This window comes from Vavraia culicis, assembly GCF_000192795.1.
Source record: "Vavraia culicis subsp. floridensis unplaced genomic scaffold supercont1.8, whole genome shotgun sequence".
In the NCBI taxonomy this organism is placed as follows: domain Eukaryota; kingdom Fungi; phylum Microsporidia; family Pleistophoridae; genus Vavraia; species Vavraia culicis.
Genome location: NW_007360611.1, coordinates 1 through 26610, shown reverse-complemented (window position 1 = coordinate 26610; position 26610 = coordinate 1). Strand labels below are relative to the sequence as shown.

Genomic DNA, 26610 nt, shown 5'->3' with positions numbered 1-26610 from the left:
CAATAAAGGAGGAGAAACACGAATATCAAGGCACTTCACAGGAAGTACGAGAACTACAGAGTTAATGGAATGGTGGATGAACGAGAGAATTTGTGAAATAAATATGAGAGGGCTAAAGACAGCCAGGTATGAGATGGGAAACGGTTAGAAGAGGTGGCTAGCACAACGCATATCGAAGAAGCAGTAAAAAGTGCGTGCATGCTAAGGCAAAAACCAAAGAAGGATGCGGTTACGTTGGATCGATCACAAAACCTTGAATAAGGTTGTGATACTTCAGATGCTCAAGAAACATAAATTTGGTTTTTGATCGATCATTTTAGGCGTAAAGCAATAAAAATTATGCTCAAAATGGAATAAGCTACGGCAGTTCTTCAGATACTGAGGAGAGCTAGGAAACATGATAGCACCAGAATAAATAACAATTGAGCATCGCAATGAACTTAATAATAAACTTTTTGGACTTATTACTCGTTCATATCAACATCAAATAAAGTTTTTCTTTAGGTAGAAAAATAATGAAAAAATTAGGTAAAAAAAGAAAATTGTACACCACATAACATGCATTGAGCATTTTGAAGCAATTAAAAGGAAGAAATGAGTTAATTGCGCAAAATGTGTTAAATGAGGAGAAAAGACAACGAAAAAATAAAGGAAATTTTAGAGTGCGTATCAGCGGATATTCGGTCACTATGATTGCACCCCATGGGAATGGAAAGATAAGAGAGCGTGTGAAAAGGAGCATTAACAAAAAAGTTTAGCGCAATGAGATGAGGATGTGTTCACTAAACCACGTTTAATAGGTGTAGAAAACCGTTCACAAACAAAGAAAATGTAGAATACGGAGAAATAGCAGAATAGTGGAGGATTCTTAGTGTGACAATTCAATTGAAATATGGTAAAAAATAGATAAAGGAACATCATCTTGTGGCATTGCCATCAAGAACCCGAATATGAGCGCAAAGTTAGAGATAGACTACTAAAATTACGATCCCGATATCAGCAGTAAATAGAACATTTCCCCATAACAATTACAATTAAACTGCAACGTATCATTGGCACTCATCATTCTATAATTTCACGTTTTATACTGAAACAGGCGTGTAGTTGTTTAAATTATCATTTCGCATGCCAATACCGGATTATTTACCTGCTTAAGTAGCAATTATAAGCAACTCTGTCAGAAATATTAATAATGGTTTATTATCCGAATAGCAGGTTCGTACTAACAGACTTTTACAATATCACTCTTCCATTTAACAAGCACCGTAATTTTCTAGCTCCTTTCTTCATGATATTTACTCCTTAAAGCACATTTTAATTTTCTTAATAAGCGCTGTAATACGAATACATTAGAAGCAGAAACTTTTCGGCTAATTTATCAAAATTGCTCGCTTTCCCAAAGAATAAAATACTTTACTTTCTCACCCGGTCCAAATATCAAACCTTTTTACTCTTTTTCTGAGATGTGATCGACTAATACACATAGAACCACGATCTTCAACAAAATATTTATTTTGCACTCATTACCACAAAAGGTAAAATATGAGATATTGAATGCTAAAAATGAAAAGGTTATTTTGAAGAAAGAATGCATTTCTTGCCAATAACCATGTTTTTTTCCATTTTACGACAGAAGTAATGAGGCCAATCAAATAATATTAAAATGCCTTTTCTGTCTAATGACATGAAAATTAGCTCTATGAGATACGCATTATTCATAAATGAGCGCTCACAAAAAGAATTATTAATTAACACAAAAGTATAAATATGCGAGCTATCACCAGCACCATGCAATTTGACGTATGCAATTATATCAAGGTGGCTATGAAATATGTCCTGGTGTTCGTTCCAAATTTGCACACACAGAACGAAGAGTATCTCGTATTTAATAATCTGCATGAGACTGGGCTGGAAAATTATTTGAGCACGTGTGAATCAACCCAGGTTGTTTCTTCTGTTCCTCGCGAACTGAGGATATCGGTGAAGAGCGAATCGGTTCTTGAGGGATCAGAGAATACTGCGGAAGTTCGGAAAAAGCATTTTACATGCTACATCGGTGAAATATTCGGGTTGGGCGGGAGTAAGTGTAAGTCATACCAAGATTTCATCGACACCAATGTAAACGACATGTCATTTACGATCGTGAAAGTGCCGCTTTCGATGTCTCTGTTCAAGAAAATTTCGAATATATCACGACACACCGCTTCTGACTTTACCTTTGATGATATATACGATATGTTCGTACAGCTCTTTCCGTTCAAAGACAAACAAGCACTGTGTGCACTAGCCGTAGTTTTTCATCTCCAGAAAAACTCCGATCTGACAGCCGAACTGAAAAGATGCTATGTTGCGCAGGACAAAAGCAAATTTGATGAGAAGATCAAGTACCTATCAACGCACATTTTCAGTTCAAGTACCAATTCCGATAGTTTCTTGTCAATTATTAATAGGATTCTCGAATTTTATTCGTTTAGTGATAAGGATGAGATTATGGTTAGGTATCAGGACAACGAGTTTATAGAACTCTTCATAGTTGCAGAATTGGCTGATTTTTCTCTCAGGTTTATGTTCACACACGTGGAAATAAGCTATAACAGATTGGTTAACAATGCCGATATCCTTGTGAAACAGTTGAGTGATGATCACTTTCAATATCCTTTGACCCTTTGTATAGAAGAAATTGAGGGTACGCTGGAAGAGGATGACCCTTGTGAGTATCTAAGGAGTAATAGCAGCGATAGTACATCAGGGAGTGATAGCGATGATTATGGGGGCATCGGATTTAGAAGTTTAAGGAATAGCCCTCGATCAGAAAAAGAAACTTTGGTGCACGCTATTGGTCTAATATCTGATGTTGTATGTTCAATGGGTGGAAGGGTTCAAAAGGTCATTCTAGAGCTCAATAGATTTGCAACAGCAATTGATTCGTCATGCTTTAGCCGTATTGATTCGTTGAGTGTCATCAGATGCACAGACTGTTCAGCCGAGTTTCTCGCATCTTTGCCCTGCAACGCAGCGCAAATAGTAGCAAATTTTAACAATTCTTTCGCTAGGTCAGTAACCGAACTGTATCAGAATGCAGCGAGTGTACAATACAACGAAAATACGTTTTACAATGATTTAACATTCATGGGTCGGCAGAAGCACATCGAAATTTGTTCTTCCGCTATTAACGGATCATTGATCTTCCTACCAGAGAATGATTACGAGTGCATTAGCTTGATATCCGTATATGGGGTCGTTTACTTATCGGGTATAGCAGGTTTCGGTCAAATACTTTTGACGAGGACAGATACAACGAGTAAGCTGCACTACGAGAAGAAAGAGCCTGGAAAGAGCTTATTTGAGCTTAAGAGTGCACAGATTTTCGATCAGATAGTTGTTGATGCGGACATAGGAAGTGTAATATTGCATATGGTTGAGCTGGATTTGGGCACAAGTATAGTTTTCTCAAGCACCAATATGCACGTTGAGGTATCGGAATCACGTGGTTTATTGGATATGACATCGTTCATCGGGACAGTAGTCTTTATTGATCGGACTATGAAACTAAAAATCTCATCAACCCAGGATAAACATTCTGAATTATCGCACATTGAGCTGTCAGGAATCAATTTCAGAGACAACGTGGTATTACGGGATGTTTTTGAAGAGATCGACCTAAAATACGTGTTTATCGACAAGAAATCATCCCTAACTGTGAACATGAGCTGTAAAGAACTTGTTATTGAACGGTGCACGGGTATGATCGATCTTACCAGGGTACACCAGCTTGACAAGGTAAAGATAACTTTTGCTCTCCAGGAGCATATTCGTTTCAAATTTGCAGAACCCGTGCATGTTCGTCATTTGCATCTTCACCGGGTGTGCAACGGTGTTGATGAAATGGAAATGTTGTTTTCTAATTTTGTGAAAATCGAATACTTGCAGATTACCGATGAAGATGGATACGAGTACAGCGGAGATGTTGCGAGCTATGCCAAAGACTTGAAATGGTTCTTTTTTGATCATGAGCATACGGAAGGTTCATCCGTTTCATCCTCAAGGCATTCACTAAATGAACAGAACAGTCGTCTTGATCTGATCAGCTATATGAAGCTCAGTTTACTTATAAACTCGCTCTGGTGCACGCTCGTTCACGAGACCATCAAAGAGCTTGATTTGGGCGCCATCGTGGTTATGAAGGAAAACTGGAAATCGCTCAGCAGCCTAGCAAATCTGCGAATCCTAAAAATATGCGTAGAGAATCTTACCACTGAATTTTTTGTCTGTCTTCCACCAGGTATTAGACTGTTAGAACTGTCGTGCATCGCAACACGTGGCAAGTACTGGAGTGTCGAGGATATATATTACCATTCAGTCACACGTATTCCACTACCAAATCTAAGAGTGTTAGTTATTGAAGCGAATTATCTGGCAATGTTACGCTGTCTCAGCTCTTTACCGCCTTCGCTTGAAGCAATTCAGGTACGGTACACCCACGCACCCATCATTCATTCGTTAATAACAGAGCATAAACTGAAGATACGCGAGTTGTACATTTATGATGGGGTAGAACGTGACTATTCGCGCTATTCTGATGGGTTCATGACCGAAAAAGGATCTGTTGATTTTGCGCGGATGCTTGCTGAGCATGTTGATTTCAATTCATTGGAATACCTTGGAATCGTCACCCTTTGTGGATTGACTGTTCTCAATCCTCTAACCTTTGAGGTGTTAGACCAAAACAACTAGTACAAACCTTCCGATCTGTGGACCTGTTCAATTTACACTAGGTTTATTGAAGTAAACGCTTAGTGTTTGAATGGCATGGTGGTAAACAAGCATATTTTCAGTAAAAAACTGCTCATGCAATTTTCCTTCCTTCTTTATTTCTCGTATTCCTCTCACATCCATTTTATTATGCCACACCGCCGTTTACCTGTAGAAAGCAGGGCCTGCATCCTAAAACTTGTACACCAAATTTATTCGCCCGTTCACCGTTGATCTGAGGCCTCTTCTCCCGGACCAACGCTCAAATCATACATCCATTTTATCATCACCCCACCAAAAATGATGTTCAAAATCGATAGTATCCCGATTTACTTCCCATACCCGACAATATCACCAGAACAGCTTTCGTACATCAAAGAAACGATAGCCTCATTCACAACAACAAGCAACCTATTCATAGAAATGCCTGCAGGCTCAGGAAAAACAATATGTATCCTAAGTGCAGCGGTTTCGTACCAGCTTTACCACATGCAGGATGACATTAGGTTTGTGTACTGCACCAGGACGGTACAGGAAAGCGAAAAGACGCTTTTTGAGCTCCAAATGCTCATTTCGTATGTCAAGCAGCACGTGAAAGTGAGGTACCTAGGACTGGGACTTACGTCCAGAAAGCATCTCTGCGTGAATGAGGAGGTTCATGGGAATATTGAGATGGGGTGTAGGAAGCTGCTCAGTGTGGGTAACTGTGGTTACTACGACAGGATCGATCACATACTTGAAAACGTGGACCGGGGTGATGATTATGCCGTGCATACGTCTGTGGAAGTAAACGGTGAGGAGAGTATCGGTGAGCTGAGCGATATAATGGAGCTGAGCGTTTATGATGATAAAATTGGGGATAATAGCACAAAAGCAGCGGGTAGTGACCCAAAAACTGAACATGTTAACACCGGGTCTGAGAACAGCAGCACAAATAATGCATCAGTTCCGTTCTCATTTGACGGCATTTACACTTTCGAGCAAATCAAACAGAAGGGCCAGCACTTCAAGTTCTGTCCATACTTTCTTACAAGAAAGGCGCTCTCCTCATCAAATTTTCTCATTCTCACGTACAATTACGTTCTTGATCCGAAGATCAAAGAAAAAATAAATTTGCCAATGAACGCTATTCTCATATTTGATGAGGCACATAACATCGATAATGCGTGTTTGGAGGCGTTCAGCTATGAGATTAGCCGGTCCGTGGTGAATGGATGCTCCAAGGGACTGGAGGTGATGGAAGACATGATAAAGACGGGCAGTGGGAACACGGTGAATGCGTGCGCATCACACAAAGAGCACGCGGATAGGACGCACGATATTGAGTCGCTGAGCACCTTCAGCCAAAAAAAGTGGCCGGGTAATCTGAGAAAGGACGTGCACGTGCTGAGCATTCTCAAAAGAATCTTGGAGTTCCTCCGCATAAAGCTGAAGAGCACGCATCTCACAATCAACACCCCACAGAACTTCCTGTGCAGCCTGGAGAACCTTACGTTCATCTCGAGACGAACACTTTCGTGCTTGAAGAAGCGTTTCCAAATGATAAAACTGCCTTTCGACGAAAACGTGGACAAGTTGAACGTGCTTGTAGACATGATGGACACGCTCTCACGGTACGCAGGCAGCAACGCATTTTCGGTGGTGTTTGAGCCCTTTCTAAGCAACAACAGCCTGTCGCCCAAGCTTACGCTCAGCTGCAACGATTCGCGCATCGCGATGAGCGCCCTGAAGTTCAAGAGCATTATGATCACGAGCGGAACGCTTACACCATTCGATGTGTACATGCGACTGCTAGGCATCACCGGAAAGAGCGTGAGTATCCGTGGCAGCACGAAGGAGGTGCTCATCGTTTCCAAGGGAAATGACCAGATCAATGTGAGCAGCGATGTGTCGCTGGAGAGCAGCAAGACAGTGCAGATAAAGCAAAGCAACGATACCGTGCCAAATACGGATGCACACGGCAGCACGCGCAATGCTGGTCTGGCCAATGATTTTGAGCACGCATTGCTGAGCTCATCGTACAAGCTACGCGCAAGCAGCAGCACAATCCGAAACTACGCCACGCTCATCAAGGACCTGTGCGATGTTGTGCCGGATGGTATGATCATCTTCTTTCCGTCGTACGTGTTTATGCACGAAATAATTTCTAAATGCGAATTTATGATTAAGAAGTTGCATAAACTAATTTTTATAGAGACCATAAACTATGGAGAGAGCATAAACGCGCTTGCGAACTACAAGCGAGCAATAAAGCAGGGACGGGGCGCGATCATGTTCTGCGTGGCACGAGGCAAGGTGAGCGAAGGAATCGACTTTAAGAACGAGGAGGGACGGTGCGTGCTGCTCATCGGCGTACCCTTCGCATTCACGGAGAGCGTAATCATCAAGGAGCGACTCAAATTTTTGAAACAAAACATTAATTTAAATGCGTTTCTGCAGTTTGATGCGCTTAGGCATGCCCTGCAGTGCCTTGGAAGAGTGGTCAGAGGAAAGAACGACTACGGGTTGATGGTGATGGCAGATTACAGGTACAACTCGTACAAGTACGGCGATGAGTACGATGTTGTTGATGGACTGAGCGTGGATATGTGTGTTAATATTGGAAAAGCGTATTTCAGAAAAATGGCGAATAAGGAGCAGGAGAAGATGATGGATGAGAGCGCTGTGCTTAAGCTGCTGGAAGGGAAGGAACGGTCATGAGAACGTGGAGTGTTGTTGTTTGAGAACGAAACATTTAATTTGGTGCGGCATGAACGGGCCGTGTTAACGAGAACGAAACATTTAATTTGGTGCGCCATGAACGGGCCGTGTTAACGAGAACGAAACATTTAATTTGGTGCGCCATGAACGGGCCGTGTTAACGAGAACGAAACATTTAATTTGGTGCGGCATGAACGGGCCGTGTTAACGAGAATGAAACATTTAATTTGGTGCGCCATGAACGGGCCGTGTTAACGAGAACGAAACATTTAATTTGGTGCGCCATGAACGGGCCGTGTTAACGAGAACGGAACATTCTTGAACGCTAAAAGTAGAACTCTAAATTACATTTTACCCAAATACTACCGCTACGTAATCCCGATCCTGCTGCCCATATCTTTCTCGTTGGTCATTTTAGGCCGTACGCACATAATGCGTGGCATTGCCATGTTTTACGGGTTGATGTTACAATTTAAAATCTTGTAGGTCAAAATAAACTAAAAAGTAATGCGAGATGTCTTTTCCCTTCGATGGCCGAAGCAATTATGGTTCGAGGACCAATGATCATAGAGAGGTGTTTAAACGCCCACAAAATATTTGTAGACCGTTCACAAGCATTGCAAAATAATGACCGTTACTTTTGCACTGTTTTACCATAAATCATGACCATGGCACCTTCTGTAGTGGCGTGCTACTGTTAGCTGTGACCACGTTCGCGGAGTGTGTATCATCTCCATTGCATTCTTTTTACTATTTCATCCCTCAATCCATTCAGTTTTTCATCATTAATGCTGCTAATCCGTGCTTTTAGCTCTTGGTCATTCCTTATCCTGTCACTCACACCATTGCTCTGTTCATCCGCTCTTTCCTGATGAGAGTGCCCCAACAGATTAAGAATGCCTCTCAAACAGCAGTAAACTTCTCTTCGCTGTCCCTCCAAAACGTACACCAGGTAATCGATCAGATACTCGGTAATGCCCCAGGATAAAACCTCGTAAATTGAACCATCACAGTTCACGAAATAGGAGAGAATCGCCTTGGCAAAGCCGATCCTATACTCCATTTTCAGAGTTCCAAAGCTCAGAAAGGCACACTTAAACAAGGCCTTTTCACTGCTCAGTGCTGAACACATATTTTTGTACTCAGCATCCAAAGAGGAAAGAAATGATGCCGTGTTATCATCTATCGGTACGTGACCGGTACTCATTCGATTGCCATTTACGCTTACATCGTAGCGTGAATCAGTGCTATCAGCACGCAGATCGTTCTCATCGTGTAGTTCACTGTCATGGCACAGATCATTTCCGCTACCCCTCACAACACTGCTCAACAAATGCTCTATACCCTCACATGATCGTCTCCCGCTGATATAAACGGTTTTGTACCCTTTTACGTTCTTAAGCACCCCCAATTCTCTTAAAAACGAAATTACAATCTCTCTCAATTCTTTGTTCTTGTCGAACAGGTACTTAATGATGTAGTAATTCATACTTTTGTCTTTCAGGTAGAACAAAAGGAACAAACACTCCTTTCTACAACGGTGTCCTACGTCTCCCTTGTAATTAATCGTATAGTTGTTAAGGTTGGTAGAAACGGCGTGTCCAAGCAGCTCTCGAAGAGTGCAACATCCAACAGAATTACTTATGTTCCGTTCTCCTAGCGTGTTATTGATGCTGTTCGCGTTCTGCTCTGTGCCTTTGTGTAAATCTGCACCTCCGTACATCCTATACATTGTGTATACGCATTTTATACCGATCTGCACCCGTTCTACCTCCCTATCGCTCAGCATGCCCCTTACCAACTCCAAATACTCCGCAAAGTACTTCGTGTTAAACGCGTTGGCCAGGAAATAACTGAGACTCTTTTTCTTGAGCAGCCTTTTGAAGAGAAAATCGCTCTCAAGCGTGCTGTGCAAGAACATGGTGAGGTGCGGGTGTAAATCGTTGTCCAAAAGGAACACAAGATTGTGATCGCTCACGTGCCTATTTCTATTCGAGTCGATGTAACGCACGTTGAACAGACCATTGTGATCAAACCTTTCATTTCTTTCGCTTTTTGCTGCCACGTTTTCCACCATATCGTAAAAATGGCATTCGCCTTTGAAATCGAAATGTTTAAAAATCGTTGTTTTCAGGTACGCGTCTGCAAAAAACACAAATTTTTTATCTTCCAGTGCAAAACTATCAAAAATAATTTGTATTTTGTCTATTTGATCAAGAAATAGATACGCTATAAGCGCTGTGGTGTAGGAAATGGACTCGCTGGTAGCGCTGCTGCTGCACTCACCGCTGGCACACAAGCTCTCCCCTGTTTCACCTGCAGCACATTCACGGAATTCATGCTCTTCCACCAAGTCACAGAGACTGTACTCGTCCTTCTTGATCGTTTGTCTCAATTTTATGCCTTTGCCATGCTTCTTCATCCATTCAAGGCAGATAATTTGCATTTCGAGGTCGTGATCGAATATTTTGACGATCAATCGTTGCTTCAACAGCCCGGTGTAGTATTCCTGTGGCAGGTTGAGAGCGTTATTTTTTCTTTTCACCCTGTAAAAATCGATGAAAGGAAGAAATTCTGTTTTGCCATAGGCTTGCAGTTCTATGAGAATGGAGCAGGCTGCTCTTCTGCACTCAAGCTGGTTATCAAGGAGAGAAACGCTCAAAAGCATGCTTCTAAGAAACTGCAGCGTGATAGCATTGCTTACGTGCACATCCCCTTGCGCACCGCTTTCTTTATGTTCAGTGCTGGGGCTGCCGCTGTAGAGGGTGCTCCTCAACATGCAGTAAATTAAAAACAGTGCGGTTTCCCTCATTTTTTGTGCATATCTGTTCTTGCATTCGAAAAAAACAGTTTTGAGGAGAATATCCGCAATCATTTCAGGTGCAATAAATTTGTTACCGTAATTTTCTGTTCCATTGCTACCTGCTATGTTGTTCGTATCACACGTCCTACTCACCGTACCAATACCGCCACTTCCTTTTTTTTCATCATTTTCCCCGCCAGCAGCACCGCTCTCATCCGCTATCCTGATGTGCACCTTCTTTTCCAAAACTTTAAAGCACAAGATCAGCAGTGTATTGATCCACAGGCCTTCTCTACAAAAAACCGGACCATAGAAACACGCTAAGAGTTCCTTGGCATCAAAGTTAAACTTTGAGATCGAGTACGAAAGTGTGAGGGAGTGTCTTGCACTGCCCTGCTTGAGATGCAGAAAAAGAGTATCGAGTACCGGCTGCTTGTCTATACGGTTGTACATGCCTTGGTTTGTTATTATTTTGTATTTTAGTGCCTTTAAAGTTTCGGTATCGGTCGGTTTTATAAATGAGTTCAGTTTTTTTACGAGATCATGGGACATACCGGTGTACTTGTCATCATGGCTTTTCGCAGCTGTGCACGGCTGATTATCCGTGCCGGTGCTGCAAAAATCGTATAATTTTATTTTTTTGGAGAGGTGGTAGAGAAATTCGTAGTACTTTGTTTCGCTAATTTTATTTCCCAAAATTTCATTCTCCCGATAGAACTGCTCATTTTCAGAATTTTTCATCAAGTTAGAAACTAACAGGGCAGCGCACTGCAGGTCATCCAGGATAAAGGAAATGAAATTGTGCGTGTTTAAAAACGATAAATTGAAGGGATTGTTCAGAAGAACCAGCAGCCAAAGAGTTATCTGCTTCTTATACACACGTAAAACACCGTTTTTTGTAGTATGTGCGGTGTCCTTCGCACCAATTACCGTGTTACCGGCACAATTCTCCTTCTCAGTCACGTTTTCAGCGTAAGCACCGGCACCGTTCTGCAAATGTTCCCCACCGGGCCCGTCACTCACATTATCAGCCCGTATCGCTGTTTCGTGCTCAGCTGGCACTCTCCCGCTCAACTCACCCTCTATCATCTCGTGCAATGTTTTTAGGTAGATTACATCAGAAGGTACCTCCACGTTCACGTTCTGTTTGATGCCCTCCAAAATTTCGAGAATCTTTCTGTGCTCTGCACTCATCATTTTAAGGGGAAATGGCAGAGTTTTTGAGTTAAAGGAACGCACAGCTCCTCATTGGTCCGAGAGAGCTGTGATCAATGAACAGTGTTTCGTTATAATTAGATGATTTAAATGCTGTTTTTGTGTTGTTGACTGTTTCCTTCCACCGAACTTGCCCACTAATTTTCTATTTGCAAAGCTGCAAATTTACGGGTAGGGCGATGCGGGCAGATCGCATGCTGTGATGATTCACTACTTCTACCGTAGCGCGAGCGTGTGGCGCATCTACACACCATTACTACCGGACCAACCGTACGCATCGTCGTTCCACCGCGTATTAATTTCTACCTTGGTTTTTGTGAGGGTCTTTACACACGCAGATCCGCATGTTCGTCCGGTGCCGTTTACACGGGCAAGGAATAGCAAGCAGCAAAAAAGGGCACGCAAATCTGACACGCACACTAAACGAGCATTTTAGCGAATCGAATTTATCGCAGATGTTCATAAAACTTGGGAACATGATGTACGGCAGTCGATGGATTGCATGGAATCGCACCTCAGCTCTTTGTTTAATGCAGGCCACGGTTTTCTTCATAGCATGCTATCAGGTCATAAATCGTACCAGGGATAGTTTCGCAGCCAACACCGCAACTGTAAAATAATAAATTTTTGGTTTTCAGGGACTAAAAAATGAACCGAGCTGAGACACTCGCAGCGGTCATGGTGCTCCATGTGGGCCATAAAATGGTTAATTCGATGTTTTTGCTGTGTAGGACGGTCAACAAACGACTTGTAATAAAAAACCGTGTTATTCGGTACCGTTGCAAAGCATCTTCTCCGCATTACCAATACCATGGCGCAAACATCACGCACATGCATCCGTTGGTAATCGCTGCAGTTAGAACTCACATGCCAGTGTGAATGAATAGCAAGGCTATTCAGTGCTTGAGCTGTGCATCACACGCTTCCAATGATGCATCGACCGCAATTGTAGGACTCGGCTCATTGTTTGCAGATTTTGAAACGTTCTGGCTTGGAGGAACCAATGAAACGGCCAAGCCATTTTTAAAAATTGAAAAAACCGGGCCCCTCCATACATGCTAAGTTCATCAACAGAAGACTCGGACAGCGGAAATTCGTTGCCGTTGGGTTTTGATCCACAGGAATTCAGAAAAAAACGAGAAGAAAAGTTGAAAATGGCAAAAAGTGTGCTCATCAAGAAGAAGGAAGTTGAACACGTACAGAACCTGCCGGACGAGCTTACATACAACAATCTGTTGAAACGTGCGATGCACATACTGAAGAGCAACGATAACACGCAGGCGAAGATGAAGCTGCCGTTGGAGGTCAAAAGAGAATTTGGAAACAAAACGATGATAAATTTGGTTGAAATTGCCAAAATTCTGAACAGAGACCCCGATCACATCAAGAAGTATCTTTTCAGTGAGCTCGCCACCAGTGGCTCGGTCAACATTGAGGGCAAGCTGCTGATGAAAGGAAACTTTCTGAAGGCACAGATACAGGATGTGCTCAGGTTGTACATCGAGCACTTCATTGTGTGCGCATCGTGCGATGCTGTTTTGAACACGAATATTGTGAGAGAGAACAAGCTTTACTTCTTGAGGTGTAAGAACTGCGGTGCGAGCCGGTACGTAGGCAATATTGTGGAAGGATTCAAGTCCAAAGGCAAGGTACGGCCAAAATTGAGAGGTTTGATCTGATGGGCAGGAAGGTAAGTTAAGCTGAATGGTAGTACCACTCGTATTAAAGTATAAATGTGTCTAACAGCTATGTGAACGGTGCTTCGCAGCAGGCGTAATACAGCACAAGATCCATCTTCATTTACACAGAAAAACGTAATTGAGTGTCTTTGTACTTGTTCTGCAAGGTTAAAGTCCTAATTCGATTTGTAGAAAAATTATTTGTGAACGTAGAGCGTGTCCATAAATTGACATTTCCTCTGTCCCGTGTCCATAAATTGACATTTCCTCTGTCCCGTGTCCATCAATTGATAATTTCCTCTGTCCCGTGTCCATCAATTGACATTTCCTCTGTACCGTGTCCATCAATTGACATTTCCTCTGTACCGTGTCCATAAATTGATCATCTTCTCTGTCCAAAACGCGTGTCATTGTATCACTGAGCTATTTTTGTTAGAAAATGTTCGTATAGTAGCGGATGGAACCGTAGTTACGGTGCTCTTTTGCTGTAGTACGCTCATTCACCGCCTACGTGTTGAATATCATCCAAAAACAGTTTTAGCGCTCACCAGCTCAAAATTACCTACGAACCGCAGGTATGTTCTTAAATGCTGTCGTAGAATGTGATCGCCATGGTTGCACATATGCTGTATCAAGCGTATCTGCTTGATTATACTCTGCCTAGTTCGCACACACCCAGTGGTTTAAGACTTAGTGTAAAATAAATACTTCCATAGTGCTGCTCATACTTTCTTGCTCCTCTCCTAACTACCATATCAACGAACTACGAATGCTTAGAACGTAAAAATTGTTATTGATCCCTCATAGCGGCATTACGGATTCTGATAAAACCTCATTGTGATGGATCGAAGGCTTCTATTCCGGGTACGGTAAATTATTGAAATATTTCTGATATGGAAATCAGCATCCGATATGAACTGGATAACGAAAAAAAAAAGTAACGGCAAATACGTGTCGGTAGAACAATGTCATATTGCACGTTAAATTGTATTTACTAGGTAATTATTCTGTCTCTGCAGACATTGCTATACCGTACGCTCAATATCTTCGCCAAAATGTTACCGCTTTAGGGGGGGAATTTCGTAAAATCGGTATTTATCAAATATTTGCAGTATATAGCACGTATATCAGCCATACACTCGTTGATTCGCGTTGTTGTCACCAGAGTAATTCATAGAACCGCAATTTTGTGAAGCAGGAGTTGTAGCACCGTGTATTGCAGTCTAAAATGAAGAATATTTTAATCCGATAGAACTTATCAAAACAGAATATCACACGAATTGCTAGGCGATAAGCATATTCATTCTGCACAGAAATAACTTTGACGGTCTTGAACAGGAATATGAAATAAGTGATTTATTTACAGGTGCAACCAAAGTATTTTGTGTATGCTGAATAGTATCTATCATTCTGTACAGCTGCTGAGCATTTTTATCCGCAATATTTTTTATTATGGCTGCCTTGACTCGTGCTCTAATACGGTTGATATGCTTTAAATTTATTTTTTTATCTTACCCCTGGAAATGTCAGCACAACCGTTGGAGGAGAGTCGGGCTGTTTCTGAGGGTACCGCAGAAAAGAAAGAGAATAATGAACAAATCGCATCAGAAACTGATAAAAAAGAGCGAAAAGAACAAACACCAGCAGATAGCACCTCTGAAACTGATAAAAAAGAGCGAACACCAGCAGATAACAACTCTGAAACTGATAATTGGGGCGATTTTGCTGCCAATGCTAAATCGTTGGAACCTCTGGTGTCGTTTGCCGACGAACTCACCGAAATACCGGATATACGCACGGAAGAGACCGGTGGTGACAACGAGGGATGGGAGAGGCATCATGGGCGACGAGACAGTGATGATAATGGTCGGTCTGATCGTTACAGACCGGTTGATAGGGACAGAAAATACGATAGAAGATTCGAGAGAGGCGGAGAATTCAGCCCGAGAAAGCGGCGAAGTTACGATGAAGGTGGACGACGTGGTATAGCATATGAGAGTGGATACGATTCAAGAGATGGATACAGAGACAAGCGGGACGGTGGTAGGTTTGGCAGCCGCTACGAGGACCGAGATCGACGGGACGATGACCGTTTCGACGATAGGCGAGGCGGTGATAGAGGCTTCAGAGGCGGCAGACAAGATTTCGGTGCGAGAGGCGGTTACGTGGACGACGAAAGAAGAGGCAGTTTTGGTCGACGGGACTACGGTGAGCGGGGTGGTCCGCGCGGCGGCGATGACCGGCGAATGGGTGATCGAGATCCCAGACGCGACAATGATCGTTTCAGGTCCTATGATCGGGATCGAGGCGATTCTAGGAGCGGCGGCCGTGGAAGTAATCTACAGAGTCCACCTCCGTCAAAGGTTGTTGGAATATTCGGTATTCCGGTCTCAGTTGTGTACGAAGAGCTAACCGACTTTCTTAAGTACCACATTCCCAGCATTCCCTATCAAAACGTCCACCTAGTCAAAGACAGACAAACCAATATGTCTCGGGGTTTTGCCTTTGTTTACTTCGATTCGATCGAGGATTCAACACGAGCGAAGGACGCCCTTGTAAACAAGGAGATTCAGAATAAAAGGGTAAGGGTCGATTTTGCTATCGGTGAAGGACCAAGACCGCAAAAGTATTAGCGTGAATTAAAAGGAGGATTCTAACTTATTTTGACGTAAACTGTTATTCTGGTCGAGCTGCACAAGAGCACGCTACGAATTGAGCAATATCGCGTTGAAAGCCCGGGTCTCACCATGTAAAAATGAGTTGAAGTTGATAGCTGATTGTGGTCTGTGGCAACACTCTGACCGAAAAGGCGATGTACAACGAACAAATGATATGCCGGACCACGGTTACAGAGTCTAGTCACATGATTACTTTGTGGATGCGAGTGCTTGGCCACCGGTGATCTGGGGTAGTGACTGTGAACAGTACACGGCTTGAAATCGGTCAAGTTCATTGCTGAAGCAGTAAAGTGGTTGTGGATTTTTGCTGGCAAATAAAAGTACTTTTGTTGGAGAAACTGTGAGTTCTGGTTATCTAAGAATTTTTTGTGCCTGGTGGGAGGTTTGTTGGCTAACTTTTTTATTTTTTCTGTGCCGGATTCGGTCAGATCAAATTTTTGTTCCAGAAATTAACCGTAAATTGAACACTGTGACCTGCCAAATACGTGTTTATTAATGCGGTACAACTAAAATTAATTAATGGCACGTTTTATTGCATTGCTCACGTTCGCTTTGTGCCAGTCTTGTTGCAACGTTCATTTACTCGTTTTTGTAGAAAATTCGAAGGCTTGTCCACTCAAGTTTTATTTCTATGCATTTAAACACTCGCATCACCGTTAAATTTGTGAGATGTGAGTTTTAAAATTTGTTCCTACGGTCGTGTCGACCCATTTTAAGAGGCAACGAAGTATGTTAAGCATCACTTTGGTGCCGTATTGGAGTTGAATGGCTAACGGTAGCATATCGTGACCAAAGTTAGCAATTCTTTGTAAATTTACGGACAGAATATCACCTTTTCTTGCGGTGCAGGAGGTAAGAGACCATCCAATACGATTTAAAACGCAACATTTCAATAATTAAAAAATTGATGTGTGGCACGCGTAAAGACCAATACTACGAAATCGTTTATCATAAATTAACGACCACTAACACGGTTTTTGTACAGGGGGTCTAAAAACCTTTATTTGGTTCGTTCCAGGTACTGCATTGTGATGAGACCCTATTTCTAAGGTGCCGGCATGACCGTGAACTACGTTTCATGTCAATTGCAACCTGTGGTAATATGACTCAGGATTTATCGTTAGATTCCTGTGCAATGCAATAATTTGGCCATTTGCCGAACATAATTGGCTGTTCGTGATCACTGATCAAATATTGGTGGCTTAATGAGTGAAACAGCGAATGAGATGCATCCACGTTTCGATCAATAATGCATTTATTGCCGAGCACACGCCAGAACAACTATTACTGAAGTATTTTGTTCATCATTTGATCGATTTTTTTCTGTTATGGAAGGTATCTAGAAAACAGAAGAATTTTCGATGTCACCTACCATAAAATGCTGTTCAACTACAATTTCATGTCTTTTTGCTGAATCGCGCTCTTTTCTGCCATGTACTTCGTTTTTCTTGTTTAGTTGAACTGGAAACAAATTTCGTGCCATGACCTGGCACATGAATTGGACAGAGATTCCCCTTTCATAGGGCTATACGCCAATTTGAACAACTGAACTAAATGTTAATGTCCAGGTTTACAAAGAAATTATCCGTGTGGTTATCTGAGCTGGCTAAAATAGCAAAGTTGAGCGCCTGTTTTACCGATTCCATTATTTTTTCTGAACACTAAGGACGAATATTTTTGTTCCTTTTGTGCTGTTACCGTTATTTTACCGACCTATTTCGTATTTTTTTCAAATACCTAGCGTATATTTCGGCACATGTGCTCAATGAAACGCCTGATCAACCAAACGAGCACATACCGAATGTAACATGTGTTTGAGTTCGTGTTAAAACTAAGTTTGTTTTGGTTTTGTTCGCGTGTTTCAGAATCATTTTTAAGTCAAATGTCATATTAGTTGAACAAAGGGAGTATCGCAAGGTTGATGTGGACGTGTTTATTAAACACATCAGTACTAGCTCTAAAGCTTTGATGTGTAATGATTGCGAACTCAGAAGAATAAAGCTCAGGCGTCATCTGTATCACGTCTTTTCCTCTCAAAAATAAACCGGTATAATATGGAAAAGACGTCCACGCCCATATTAGTGCTGCAAAGGGCACAAATTCAGCATTTTCCATCATTCTACACGTTCTAATAGGTAAATATCATGTTGCAGCGTACTGATGGCCCTGTGACGCAGTGTGTCATGAGCAGGAAAAGCAACTATTTTTTTCTCTTGGTATTCCAAGCATATGTGGTAATAAAGCACGATTGTGGCAGGCAGCATGTTTTTATTTGCTATCTCGTCATAATAGTTTCATATGTAAAACTCATTCCGTGTTAATTAAAACAGTTTTAGTGATGTTTTTTTCATTGGATCATCATAAAACAAATATGACTGAGGTAAAGAATAAAAGGAAAAATATTGTGAGAATACAATATGCTAGTCAATATGTTTATGTGCTTCCTTTCAAGTGCCTATGCTGCCACTTCAGTAAGCCAGCCTGCGGCACCTGTGCAACCACAAGCCACCCAGAGCTCGACCGCGTTCACCGCGTCGGCAAATGCCAAGCAGGACCAGGCCGCCAACCTTCAGCAGAATACAATGCTGAAGACCGCGCTGAACCAAATCACGGCGACACAAATGGGCGAGGGCGATGCTAAGAAATTTATTCCAGGATACAATGGAAAGAACTTGTACTGTGATAACCGTGGTGTTGACGGCAATTGGAACCTCATCAACAAGCAACTTCAGGAGGAGTGTGTCAAACAAAAGAAGGAGAAGAAGGAGAGGGCTGAACAGCTCGCCAAGGAACTTACGCAGCCAACGCAGGATGACTGCAAAATCAGGATAAGCAAGGAAAGTATGGTATGCCATGCAAGAAAGGTGATGAACAACGTCATAAAGGATGCGTACTACACGATCAAGCTGTTCGGTAACGTTGTGGAAATTATTGTCAAGAACCAGCCTGTGTTCATGGGTGTCACGGAGCGATTCAAATACAATGCCAAACGGCTGAAGAAGCAAGCATCCAATGCATTCAAGAACTCACCAACAGCCACGTTCAAGTTCAACCGTCTCGGTGGCCTGCTCAGTCAAACAGGTGAAGTTCCGCAACCCAAGAAGAATAATCCGTGTGCAGCGTGCTTAGAAATGCTGAAGGAGAAGACCAACTCGGTTGAGGGACAGGCTAACAACTGCGGTGGCTGCGATTCGATGCTCGACATAACGACCATACACAATGGGCAGTTCAGAATACAAAACAAGGATGAAAACACCACCGATTCTAAGAAAAAGGACACCAAATCTGAGTAAATAAGTAGGCATGGACAATAAATGTTTATTAATTTAAGGCAGCTTCCAATAAAACTTTTAAAAAGTAGTAATTTCACCATTATCACACTCTTCGGACGTAAAATCAGGGGAAATGGGCAGATACCGAAATGAATCCGTAATTTCGTGTTTCAGAAAGGAATGCGCACGATTTTGCTCCGATTCTGCGAATGGATGATGACACATTCCCTTTTGATCCTGCAGCGACCCAAGATTACATCTGTTCTCGTCTGAATAAAACAGCACGATGCACAGACACACAACTCGGCATCTTTTGCAACATCATCTTTGCCAGACACGTGTACACCGCTTAAAAGTATTTGGTAATTTTTTGTGTTGCGTGTTGAGATCATGAAATTGTAAAATTTGATGATTTCAAAGCAATTTTGTAGAAAGCCAGAGCTTGAATCGGATGTTTAACTGCAATTATTATCTGCGTTTGATGAGCAATGACCGGATATGCGCTCTATAGTAATGAAAACAGCACAGTGGCGTATTTTTTGTTTTAAATGCTTCTTTCTGAACCAGAGAGTAGCAATGACCCGTCGAACGAACAAATAAATTTACTCATAATTTTAAATAATACTCATAGAATGATCCGTTGTGGCTTCGAATGGCACTGAACTCATGGCATACACCACCACGACAGAAAATAAAGAGCGGTGTCCAAGGATAAAAACGTGTTATAGATTGTACTTACATTCTGGTACATATCTAATCCGCAGTTTCTGTACAAAATGTTTAATTCGGTCTACAAATAGCGATCTACTCCATTTCATAGCGGTATTTGTACGTTATTTCCGCTTTTATACCTCATAAGCGGAAATATTCGTGTATAATTTTTGGTAGGCATGCTCGTATAATAGCATGTGCACCAGTTCGTGGTGAAAGAACCAAAGCAGAGAGAGTGTGACTAACAATGGAGGTGATTCTGCTTGAACCGTAATACACGGTATGGTGGCGTACAGGCCCATGTTGAAGATGTTAGCTCCAATTTTCTTGCCTTTTACTGAGCAAATGTTTTATCTTTCCTTTTTCTTGTCCAGGAAGGATTCCAAACATTTCGTTTTCGGATCAGTTCAAATTTGAATGGCAATTTGTGGAGCCCTGATGAACCACGAAGATCTCAGTTTCCTGCTCAATGAAGTGTTCAGGTTTAGAGCTAAAATAGAACTGGACAAGAAGCTGGTGAACACCAAGATAGAATACCCAAATATTTTTTATCCGTTGAGTTCGGCAACTCGCGGGGTTGACCTGATCAGAGAACAGCTTGCAGGGCGTGAAAATATCGACATCCTGTGTCTGAAAGAATTCCTGATCCATCAGCAAAAGGGACTGCCTTGTATTAGCATCTATATAAAGGACGATGCGGAAGAGGATTACAGGATACTTTACAAAAACAAAACGTATTACCTGTCTATAAGAATGGAGGGCAGTAATACAGCGAACATTGGCACGGCTGCCGATAATAGCAACGCAGATGGTAAGCGATCGGACGAGAATGCGGTCAACGGCAGAACGAACTCCAGAGCCATCGAAAATGCATTCAAAGAGATTTTTGAGATGGAGACCAATCGCATACTCAAGCAGCCAACGAAATTCTACGATTTCCTGCAGAAAACCGATGAAAAAGCGTATGCAAACTTTTTCCAGGGAAACTACACGGAGGCGTGCAGGCTGTTCGCGAAGAACGAGAAAAGGGTGTACTGCGAGATGATGCGGAACAAGAGGCTCAGTCTCGATCCAGAATTGTTCAATTACATCACAGGCAAGGACGAAGAGAATCAGATTAACATAGAGCGCCTTACACTCGTTTATTTCATTGTCTTGTATTCTAAGATGACCGAGAATTACACACACTATGCATTTTTATACCATCTGATCGACTTTGAGAACGAGTACATCAACATCGTTCTGAGCGTAGAGATGGCAAACATGATGAATATCCTTGGTACACACAGAAAGAAGCAGATATTTCTGCTGTACAGTGCAGCATTATTGCTGTACAACGCGGAATATTATGAAAAAGCGACAAAAATACTTGCAAACCATTTTTTGGGTAGTACATTGCACCTGAAATGCCTTGTAAGCACGGCAACGAACAATTTATCCGGTAATAAAGCGCTGGAGCACGCCTTACAACGATATCGCAGCAATGCCAGGCTTAATTTTGAATTGATGGATATTCTGGAGCGATTCCCAGGTATTATTCTGGGCGTAAAACTAAATTACAAACTTTTTAGAGTCTATCTGAACAATCTTCTACCGTATGATGGTGCACTCTCCGATGATGAGGAATTATTAATCCGGATTTATGATGATATTGAGGATGTGGAGGTGGTGCACGAGCTGATGGATTCCGCGGGTGTACAAAATGACAGCAAATCACAGATACTGGAGCATGACAATACGGTCGAAGAATCGGTGGAGTACAGGGTAGGAAAAGGTGAAGGATGCACGGATATTCATATCCGGTCAAAGGCATCGTTTTTAGTGCGCAACATTTCGTTCAAAATACCGAGAAGGACAGCGAAGTTGAAATGCGAACTTGGTAAGGAAATACGTGTGAATGAAGACGCGCACTTCTTAAAGATTGTTAATCAGGAACGAGATGTGATTTTTAGTGCGTATCAAAAGACCGAGTTTGTGTTGAAGGTGATTTCGAACAAGGCGAGAATGGCATCGATAAAAGTTAACGAGAAATTTAAGTTTTACAGACTGCTTGAATACGGTGAGAACGCTATCAAGTTTGATTGCCGGTTTGAAGAAGGAACGTACACCCTAGTCTTTGTTATTAGACCTACCTTGTGTGATTACGCTGTGCATGAGGAGGCGAGCAGAGATATTTGCGCGTCTGCCCTCGAATACAGGTTGAGTGCCATGGTGGTGAAGTCTCTTGGTGTGAAGGTTAATGCCGATGATGTGCTGAGCTGTTTGGAAGTGAAAATGAAGAATTTTACGGCGAGAGAACTTAATTTAGAAAATATCAAATTTTTGAATGACGGCTACCAATTAACTGGCATTGGTACTGCTTTTGATAGGAGAAAGCGGGCAGAAAGAATTGTTGCAAGCATTTCTGGCGAGTTGGTTGCACAATATGATGATTCGACAGCTGCCGACTCTAAGGATCTCTGTATCACGGAAAACATCCAGAACAACCGATTTAACTCATTGGTGGATGAGCAGCTATCAGTCGGTGCGATAGGAAATAAAGACGAGCCGTTGGCCGTAAAAATTGATAGCGATTCCGAACAAACCGCGTTTTTGTTTTTCAAACGCAGCGCGAGCAGCAAAGAGACAGTAAACCACGATAAAAGCCTTGAACAGCTCATTTTTGGTGATAATTCTACACAAAAAAAGAGTATGGATGGGTATAGGGAGGTGTTCATAAGAAACGCCTTCTGCTTGAACGGCTGGATATACCCGCGCAAGTTTGAGACCCAGGTTCTCAATTTCTTTGCTGTCCCCATGCCCCACGAACTACCAATTACGTTCTACTTCGATGGCATCACACCGCTTAAACGCTACGGTTCATTTTTCAGTTTCAATACCAGCGGTTTCAAAGACAAATTCTTTCAAACCAGGAAGAACGTGCTTGACTGGTCGAGCGACAGATTAACGTTCATCCATCGACTTGATCAATTTTCTGATACGCCCAAGGTGTGCATATTGAATATGCAAGGGCTGAGCTACGTCTTAGCAACTAACCCGTTGGATAAACAGCAGCTCTTCGAAATCAGAGTTGGACGGGTTAAATTGTGCGAATTGGTGCTTGGGCCCACGTGCACACGACTTGTTCAATGGAGAAACGGTGAGCTAGAGCAGGAGAATACGGTGAAGGTAGAGTGTTTGAGTGGTGCTGCCAGTGTAATATACGTAGATTGAAAGAAACGGTCTAGCAATGTTATTTATCGTTGTTATATTATCGTGCTTGTTGTACGTGGTACATGCCATTAAATTTGTAGGCAGTTAATATTACGCCAGGTATCGTACCTGATGCTCTTCTTATTTTCCTCACCATTCACCGTACTATCAATATTTTTTACATGGCGAGTTGGCACACCATGGCTTGTTCGGTCTTTTGTTCATGAAAACGGGACTGCTCAAATCATCAAATAAAAGCGCTACTTTGCATCTTACGCCGGAGCACGGTGGTTAATTCTGCTCAAATCATCAAATAAATCCCCCATACTATGTCAGGCAACGTATTTGACCCGTATCATACTGTCAATTTACTCCTTTGCCTTGAAAACCGTATTTCACCAATCTAAGACGATAACAAACACACGACACAACGCGATCCGCTCGCTGCCGAGGCACGTACTACACAAGAAACACTCACACGGTAAAGATCGCTTTATTTGATAGTGCTCGATCACAAACAGTGTAGCACATGGATGCATTTAGCGCTACTAATCTTCGCATGGCACATCGCCAGAAGAACTTAATTTAATTTAATTATTCTCCTTTATATCGGTTCTTGATCGTTCTCAACTCAGTCAGCCCCTTGATTGCTTTTCTATCCACCAATTTTTGGAAATTAATGAACGGGTTGTAGGCGAGCTCCTCGCCAAACGTGAGCAACCTTTTCGATTGGTAGTCTTTTGGTACATCAAAGTATTCACATGCAAATTTATAGCCCGTATCGGCGTAGTCGTGCCCGTAGCAGCAAATCACCTCCGGTCTCACATTTTCCTTGAGTTTCTCGAAGCACGCCTTCATGTCCTTTGCCGTTCCTTCAAAGAACTTACCGCACCCCAAGTACAAAAGCGTATCACCGAGGATTAAATAGTCATCGATCAGGAAGCTGTACGAGTCCTCTGTGTGGCACGGGGTGGCCAGGGCAAAAACCTCAAAGTCCTCAAAGTAGTACTTCTTTTCCTCCAAGTTCCTTCCGTGGAACACGTTCTCGGTCAGCAACATAACTTCATCATTGCCATGGCTGTGGTCCCAGTGGTGGTGTGTTGTGAAGACTGCGAGCAGCTTCCTATCAAACTTTGCTTCGCACTTGAGAACATGCTCATGTTCCATGAGCATCGATGTCGGATCGATTTTGAGTGCATGTTCAAGGATTTTAACGTCTGTCGTGTCAAACGCAACAGCGTACCTCTCATTGTAGACCATGTACATCAGGTTTCTTTCATTGCCCACGTAAATTCCTAAGATCTTGTGTTTCGGTGCCATTGAGCCCCTCGTGCAAAAAATCCTTAAAAATAATTTTTTTGGTGATTTCTGACACGTGTTCTGATGATTTGATAATCAAATGGGCCATGGTTCAATGTTCATCGGATCACTGATACTTCATTTCAACTGGTAAAACAGGAACTTGCCAAACATCAATTGCATATCGCATTTGTGATTGATCCACGATGATGAATGACATGCTCTACCTAACTTGAGCATATTTTTGGCGCACATCTCAAAATACGTATCGTAGCTCGTGCCTCAACAATACACCATCTCATACCACAGGCCGTGCTGTAAGGATGATTCGGCCGGTACACGACTGCTAGGAACTGCACGGTTGAACAGCAGTGCAAAGGCTTACCTCGCGTTCATACACTGCATTAGGATGTGCACTAGCAGAGCAGGCACGTGCTGATTTTATTACCTAGCGCTTCAACGAAACAGGACTGCGAGAAAAGCACAGCTACATAAATAAACGAATAATTCGCTCGGTAATACGCACTGCACATCCCTCTGTATCACGATTGCCACCTCAATTATGTTTGTTCATGTCAAATCCATCTTTTCACTTATCAAAAGTGCTATCTATCACACGAATTATTGCAAGGTAAAACAATTATGAACGATTCGATGTAACTTTCTCCTCAATGAATAACGGTGTGATATTCATTGAGAAGAAAATGCGTTAGTTGTGGAGAATGTTCGCTACCGTAGCCGTGAGTGTCCCAGTTCAGAGCGGTGTATTTTTATGTCCTCATTTCAGACACAGTGCATTTGCCTAGAAATGTTCCTTTTATTCTGCTTGCAGGTAAAAGAGCCTTTGCACCGCACTAGTACGTCCATTCAGAGGTGCTTGCAGAAATCGGCTGCCTTATTCATGGTGAACAGCACGAAGTTCATACCAAAACGGTTGGTGTACAGGACATTTTAATGAGCTGTTACTTCGGTCTTTCTGTGAAAAGTATTTGATCCACAATACCACGCATTTTGCTTGTTGTGGTGTGCGAGCCATACTGCTGCTCTCTGTACGTGTCACGTGCAACAAACTCTCCAACTCTTCTTTCACTGCACTGCTGCTTTTCTCGTTAGAGAAGGATGCTTTACTTTATTTTAACATGGCGATAATCTTTTTGATTGCGATCGCCTCATTTGTTCCAGTAAATTTGATTTGGCGCCTCATAAAATGAATTTCAGGTTGAAACACCTAACGTGGTAATACAGGTAGGTGTGTTACCCTGGAATGAATAATTGATTGGGAGAGGTGGAGGCGCATGCTAGCACTGTTCACAGAATCGGGTGCACCTGTGGTGGAAATGTACGTCATTTTGCAGGAAGACTTGTTTCATTCATTTTTGATCGCATGGCACGATGCCTGTTTCAGAACTTCGTTATTCACAAAAAGTGCGAAGTGACAGAAACGTGGTTTCAGATCAGAATTAAAAACGGTGTTGCAAATAAATCGAGGATTTATCGCGGTCGTTTGATGTTTCTGGTAGAATTGTTTCACGCCTGCCCATGTTCTATCATTGCTCGCCATGACTGGTCAATTACATTATCAGCACCTCACAGAGCGGATTAGTTCGTAGTTTGGTACTGCCATTGGTCCCTGCACATCAATAAATGTAAATGTTGGTCATAAAAGCTGGAAAGTATGTGCCAGTGCTTGATATGCGTACCTGTAACATACACAGAAAAACTTGAGACGGAGAATCCGTTGGAGAATATTCACTGTGCCTTTTGCTACCACACCACTCAAACAACAAAGCTGGTCAAGAAGACCTATCTTACGTTTCTGTACGTGCCTTTCATTCTTATTAAGACATCTGACCCGTTTATCGGATGTGACAGGTGCCGGAGCGGATTCAGTGCAGGTGATGTCAAAGTTTGCCACAATTGCAGAAATGTGATCGTTGATGATAACTCGTTTTGTCCTAGGTGCGGGTTCAGGGTGCGTGAGCCGGACACGAAACAGCAGGATTGAAGTGAGGGCTGCTACGAATGCATTCTGCCTTGATCACGTCCGCAGAGCATTTGGTGAGGCAGCAACACTTCCGGTACAGCACACATTTGTTCTTACAAAATAAAAGCGCTCGCATTTACCTGTGATTCATCCTGTGATGTTCTAAACGCACACCAACGGTGGCGCAATAAATGTATCGCTTGGATGTTGCGATGTAACGGACTACTCTTCGTGACACACCCGTTGTGCGTAGGTGCTGCTGCGCTAGATCCTATAAAATTAGGCTGTCAGCAATAACCGTGGTATTTCATGAATCGCACGCTTT

General features: G+C 42.4%; 9 protein-coding genes across 9 annotated transcripts; 7 read left to right on the top strand and 2 right to left on the bottom strand.

Moving 5' to 3' along the window:
• Window positions 1-1788: 1788 nt before the first annotated feature.
• VCUG_00655 (uncharacterized protein) lies at window positions 1789-4853 on the top strand (the record flags this gene model as incomplete). The annotated part of the gene is made up of 1 exon (XM_008075485.1): window positions 1789-4853. The coding sequence occupies one exon, from the start codon at window positions 1789-1791 to the stop codon at window positions 4732-4734; it is 2946 nt and encodes a 981-aa protein (XP_008073676.1). The 3' UTR covers window positions 4735-4853.
• Window positions 4854-5052: 199 nt separating this feature from the next.
• On the top strand, window positions 5053-7571 carry VCUG_00654 (DNA repair helicase (rad3); the record flags this gene model as incomplete). Its single annotated transcript, XM_008075484.1, has 1 exon — window positions 5053-7571. One exon carries the CDS (start codon window positions 5053-5055, stop codon window positions 7450-7452), a length of 2400 nt encoding a protein of 799 aa, XP_008073675.1. The 3' UTR covers window positions 7453-7571.
• A 120-nt stretch (window positions 7572-7691) lies between these two features.
• VCUG_00653 (uncharacterized protein) lies at window positions 7692-11452 on the bottom strand (the record flags this gene model as incomplete). Its single annotated transcript, XM_008075483.1, has 1 exon — window positions 7692-11452. One exon carries the CDS (start codon window positions 11450-11452, stop codon window positions 8180-8182), a length of 3273 nt encoding a protein of 1090 aa, XP_008073674.1. The 3' UTR covers window positions 7692-8179.
• Window positions 11453-12520: 1068 nt separating this feature from the next.
• Window positions 12521-13255, top strand: VCUG_00652 (uncharacterized protein). Its single transcript, XM_008075482.1, has one exon. The coding sequence runs from the start codon at window positions 12526-12528 to the stop codon at window positions 13147-13149; it is 624 nt and encodes a 207-aa protein (XP_008073673.1). The 5' UTR covers window positions 12521-12525; the 3' UTR covers window positions 13150-13255.
• A 1404-nt stretch (window positions 13256-14659) lies between these two features.
• Window positions 14660-16165, top strand: VCUG_00651 (uncharacterized protein). Its single transcript, XM_008075481.1, has one exon. The coding sequence runs from the start codon at window positions 14673-14675 to the stop codon at window positions 15780-15782; it is 1110 nt and encodes a 369-aa protein (XP_008073672.1). The 5' UTR covers window positions 14660-14672; the 3' UTR covers window positions 15783-16165.
• A 2037-nt stretch (window positions 16166-18202) lies between these two features.
• VCUG_00650 (uncharacterized protein) lies at window positions 18203-19165 on the top strand. The gene has a single exon (XM_008075480.1). The coding sequence runs from the start codon at window positions 18245-18247 to the stop codon at window positions 19118-19120; it is 876 nt and encodes a 291-aa protein (XP_008073671.1). The 5' UTR covers window positions 18203-18244; the 3' UTR covers window positions 19121-19165.
• A 1062-nt stretch (window positions 19166-20227) lies between these two features.
• Window positions 20228-23207, top strand: VCUG_00649 (uncharacterized protein; the record flags this gene model as incomplete). The annotated part of the gene is made up of 1 exon (XM_008075479.1): window positions 20228-23207. One exon carries the CDS (start codon window positions 20228-20230, stop codon window positions 23021-23023), a length of 2796 nt encoding a protein of 931 aa, XP_008073670.1. The 3' UTR covers window positions 23024-23207.
• Window positions 23208-23533: 326 nt separating this feature from the next.
• Window positions 23534-24327, bottom strand: VCUG_00648 (uncharacterized protein). The gene has a single exon (XM_008075478.1). The coding sequence runs from the start codon at window positions 24320-24322 to the stop codon at window positions 23597-23599; it is 726 nt and encodes a 241-aa protein (XP_008073669.1). The 5' UTR covers window positions 24323-24327; the 3' UTR covers window positions 23534-23596.
• A 1649-nt stretch (window positions 24328-25976) lies between these two features.
• On the top strand, window positions 25977-26306 carry VCUG_00647 (uncharacterized protein; the record flags this gene model as incomplete). The annotated part of the gene is made up of 1 exon (XM_008075477.1): window positions 25977-26306. The coding sequence occupies one exon, from the start codon at window positions 25977-25979 to the stop codon at window positions 26304-26306; it is 330 nt and encodes a 109-aa protein (XP_008073668.1).
• Between the last annotated feature and the right edge of the window lie 304 nt (window positions 26307-26610).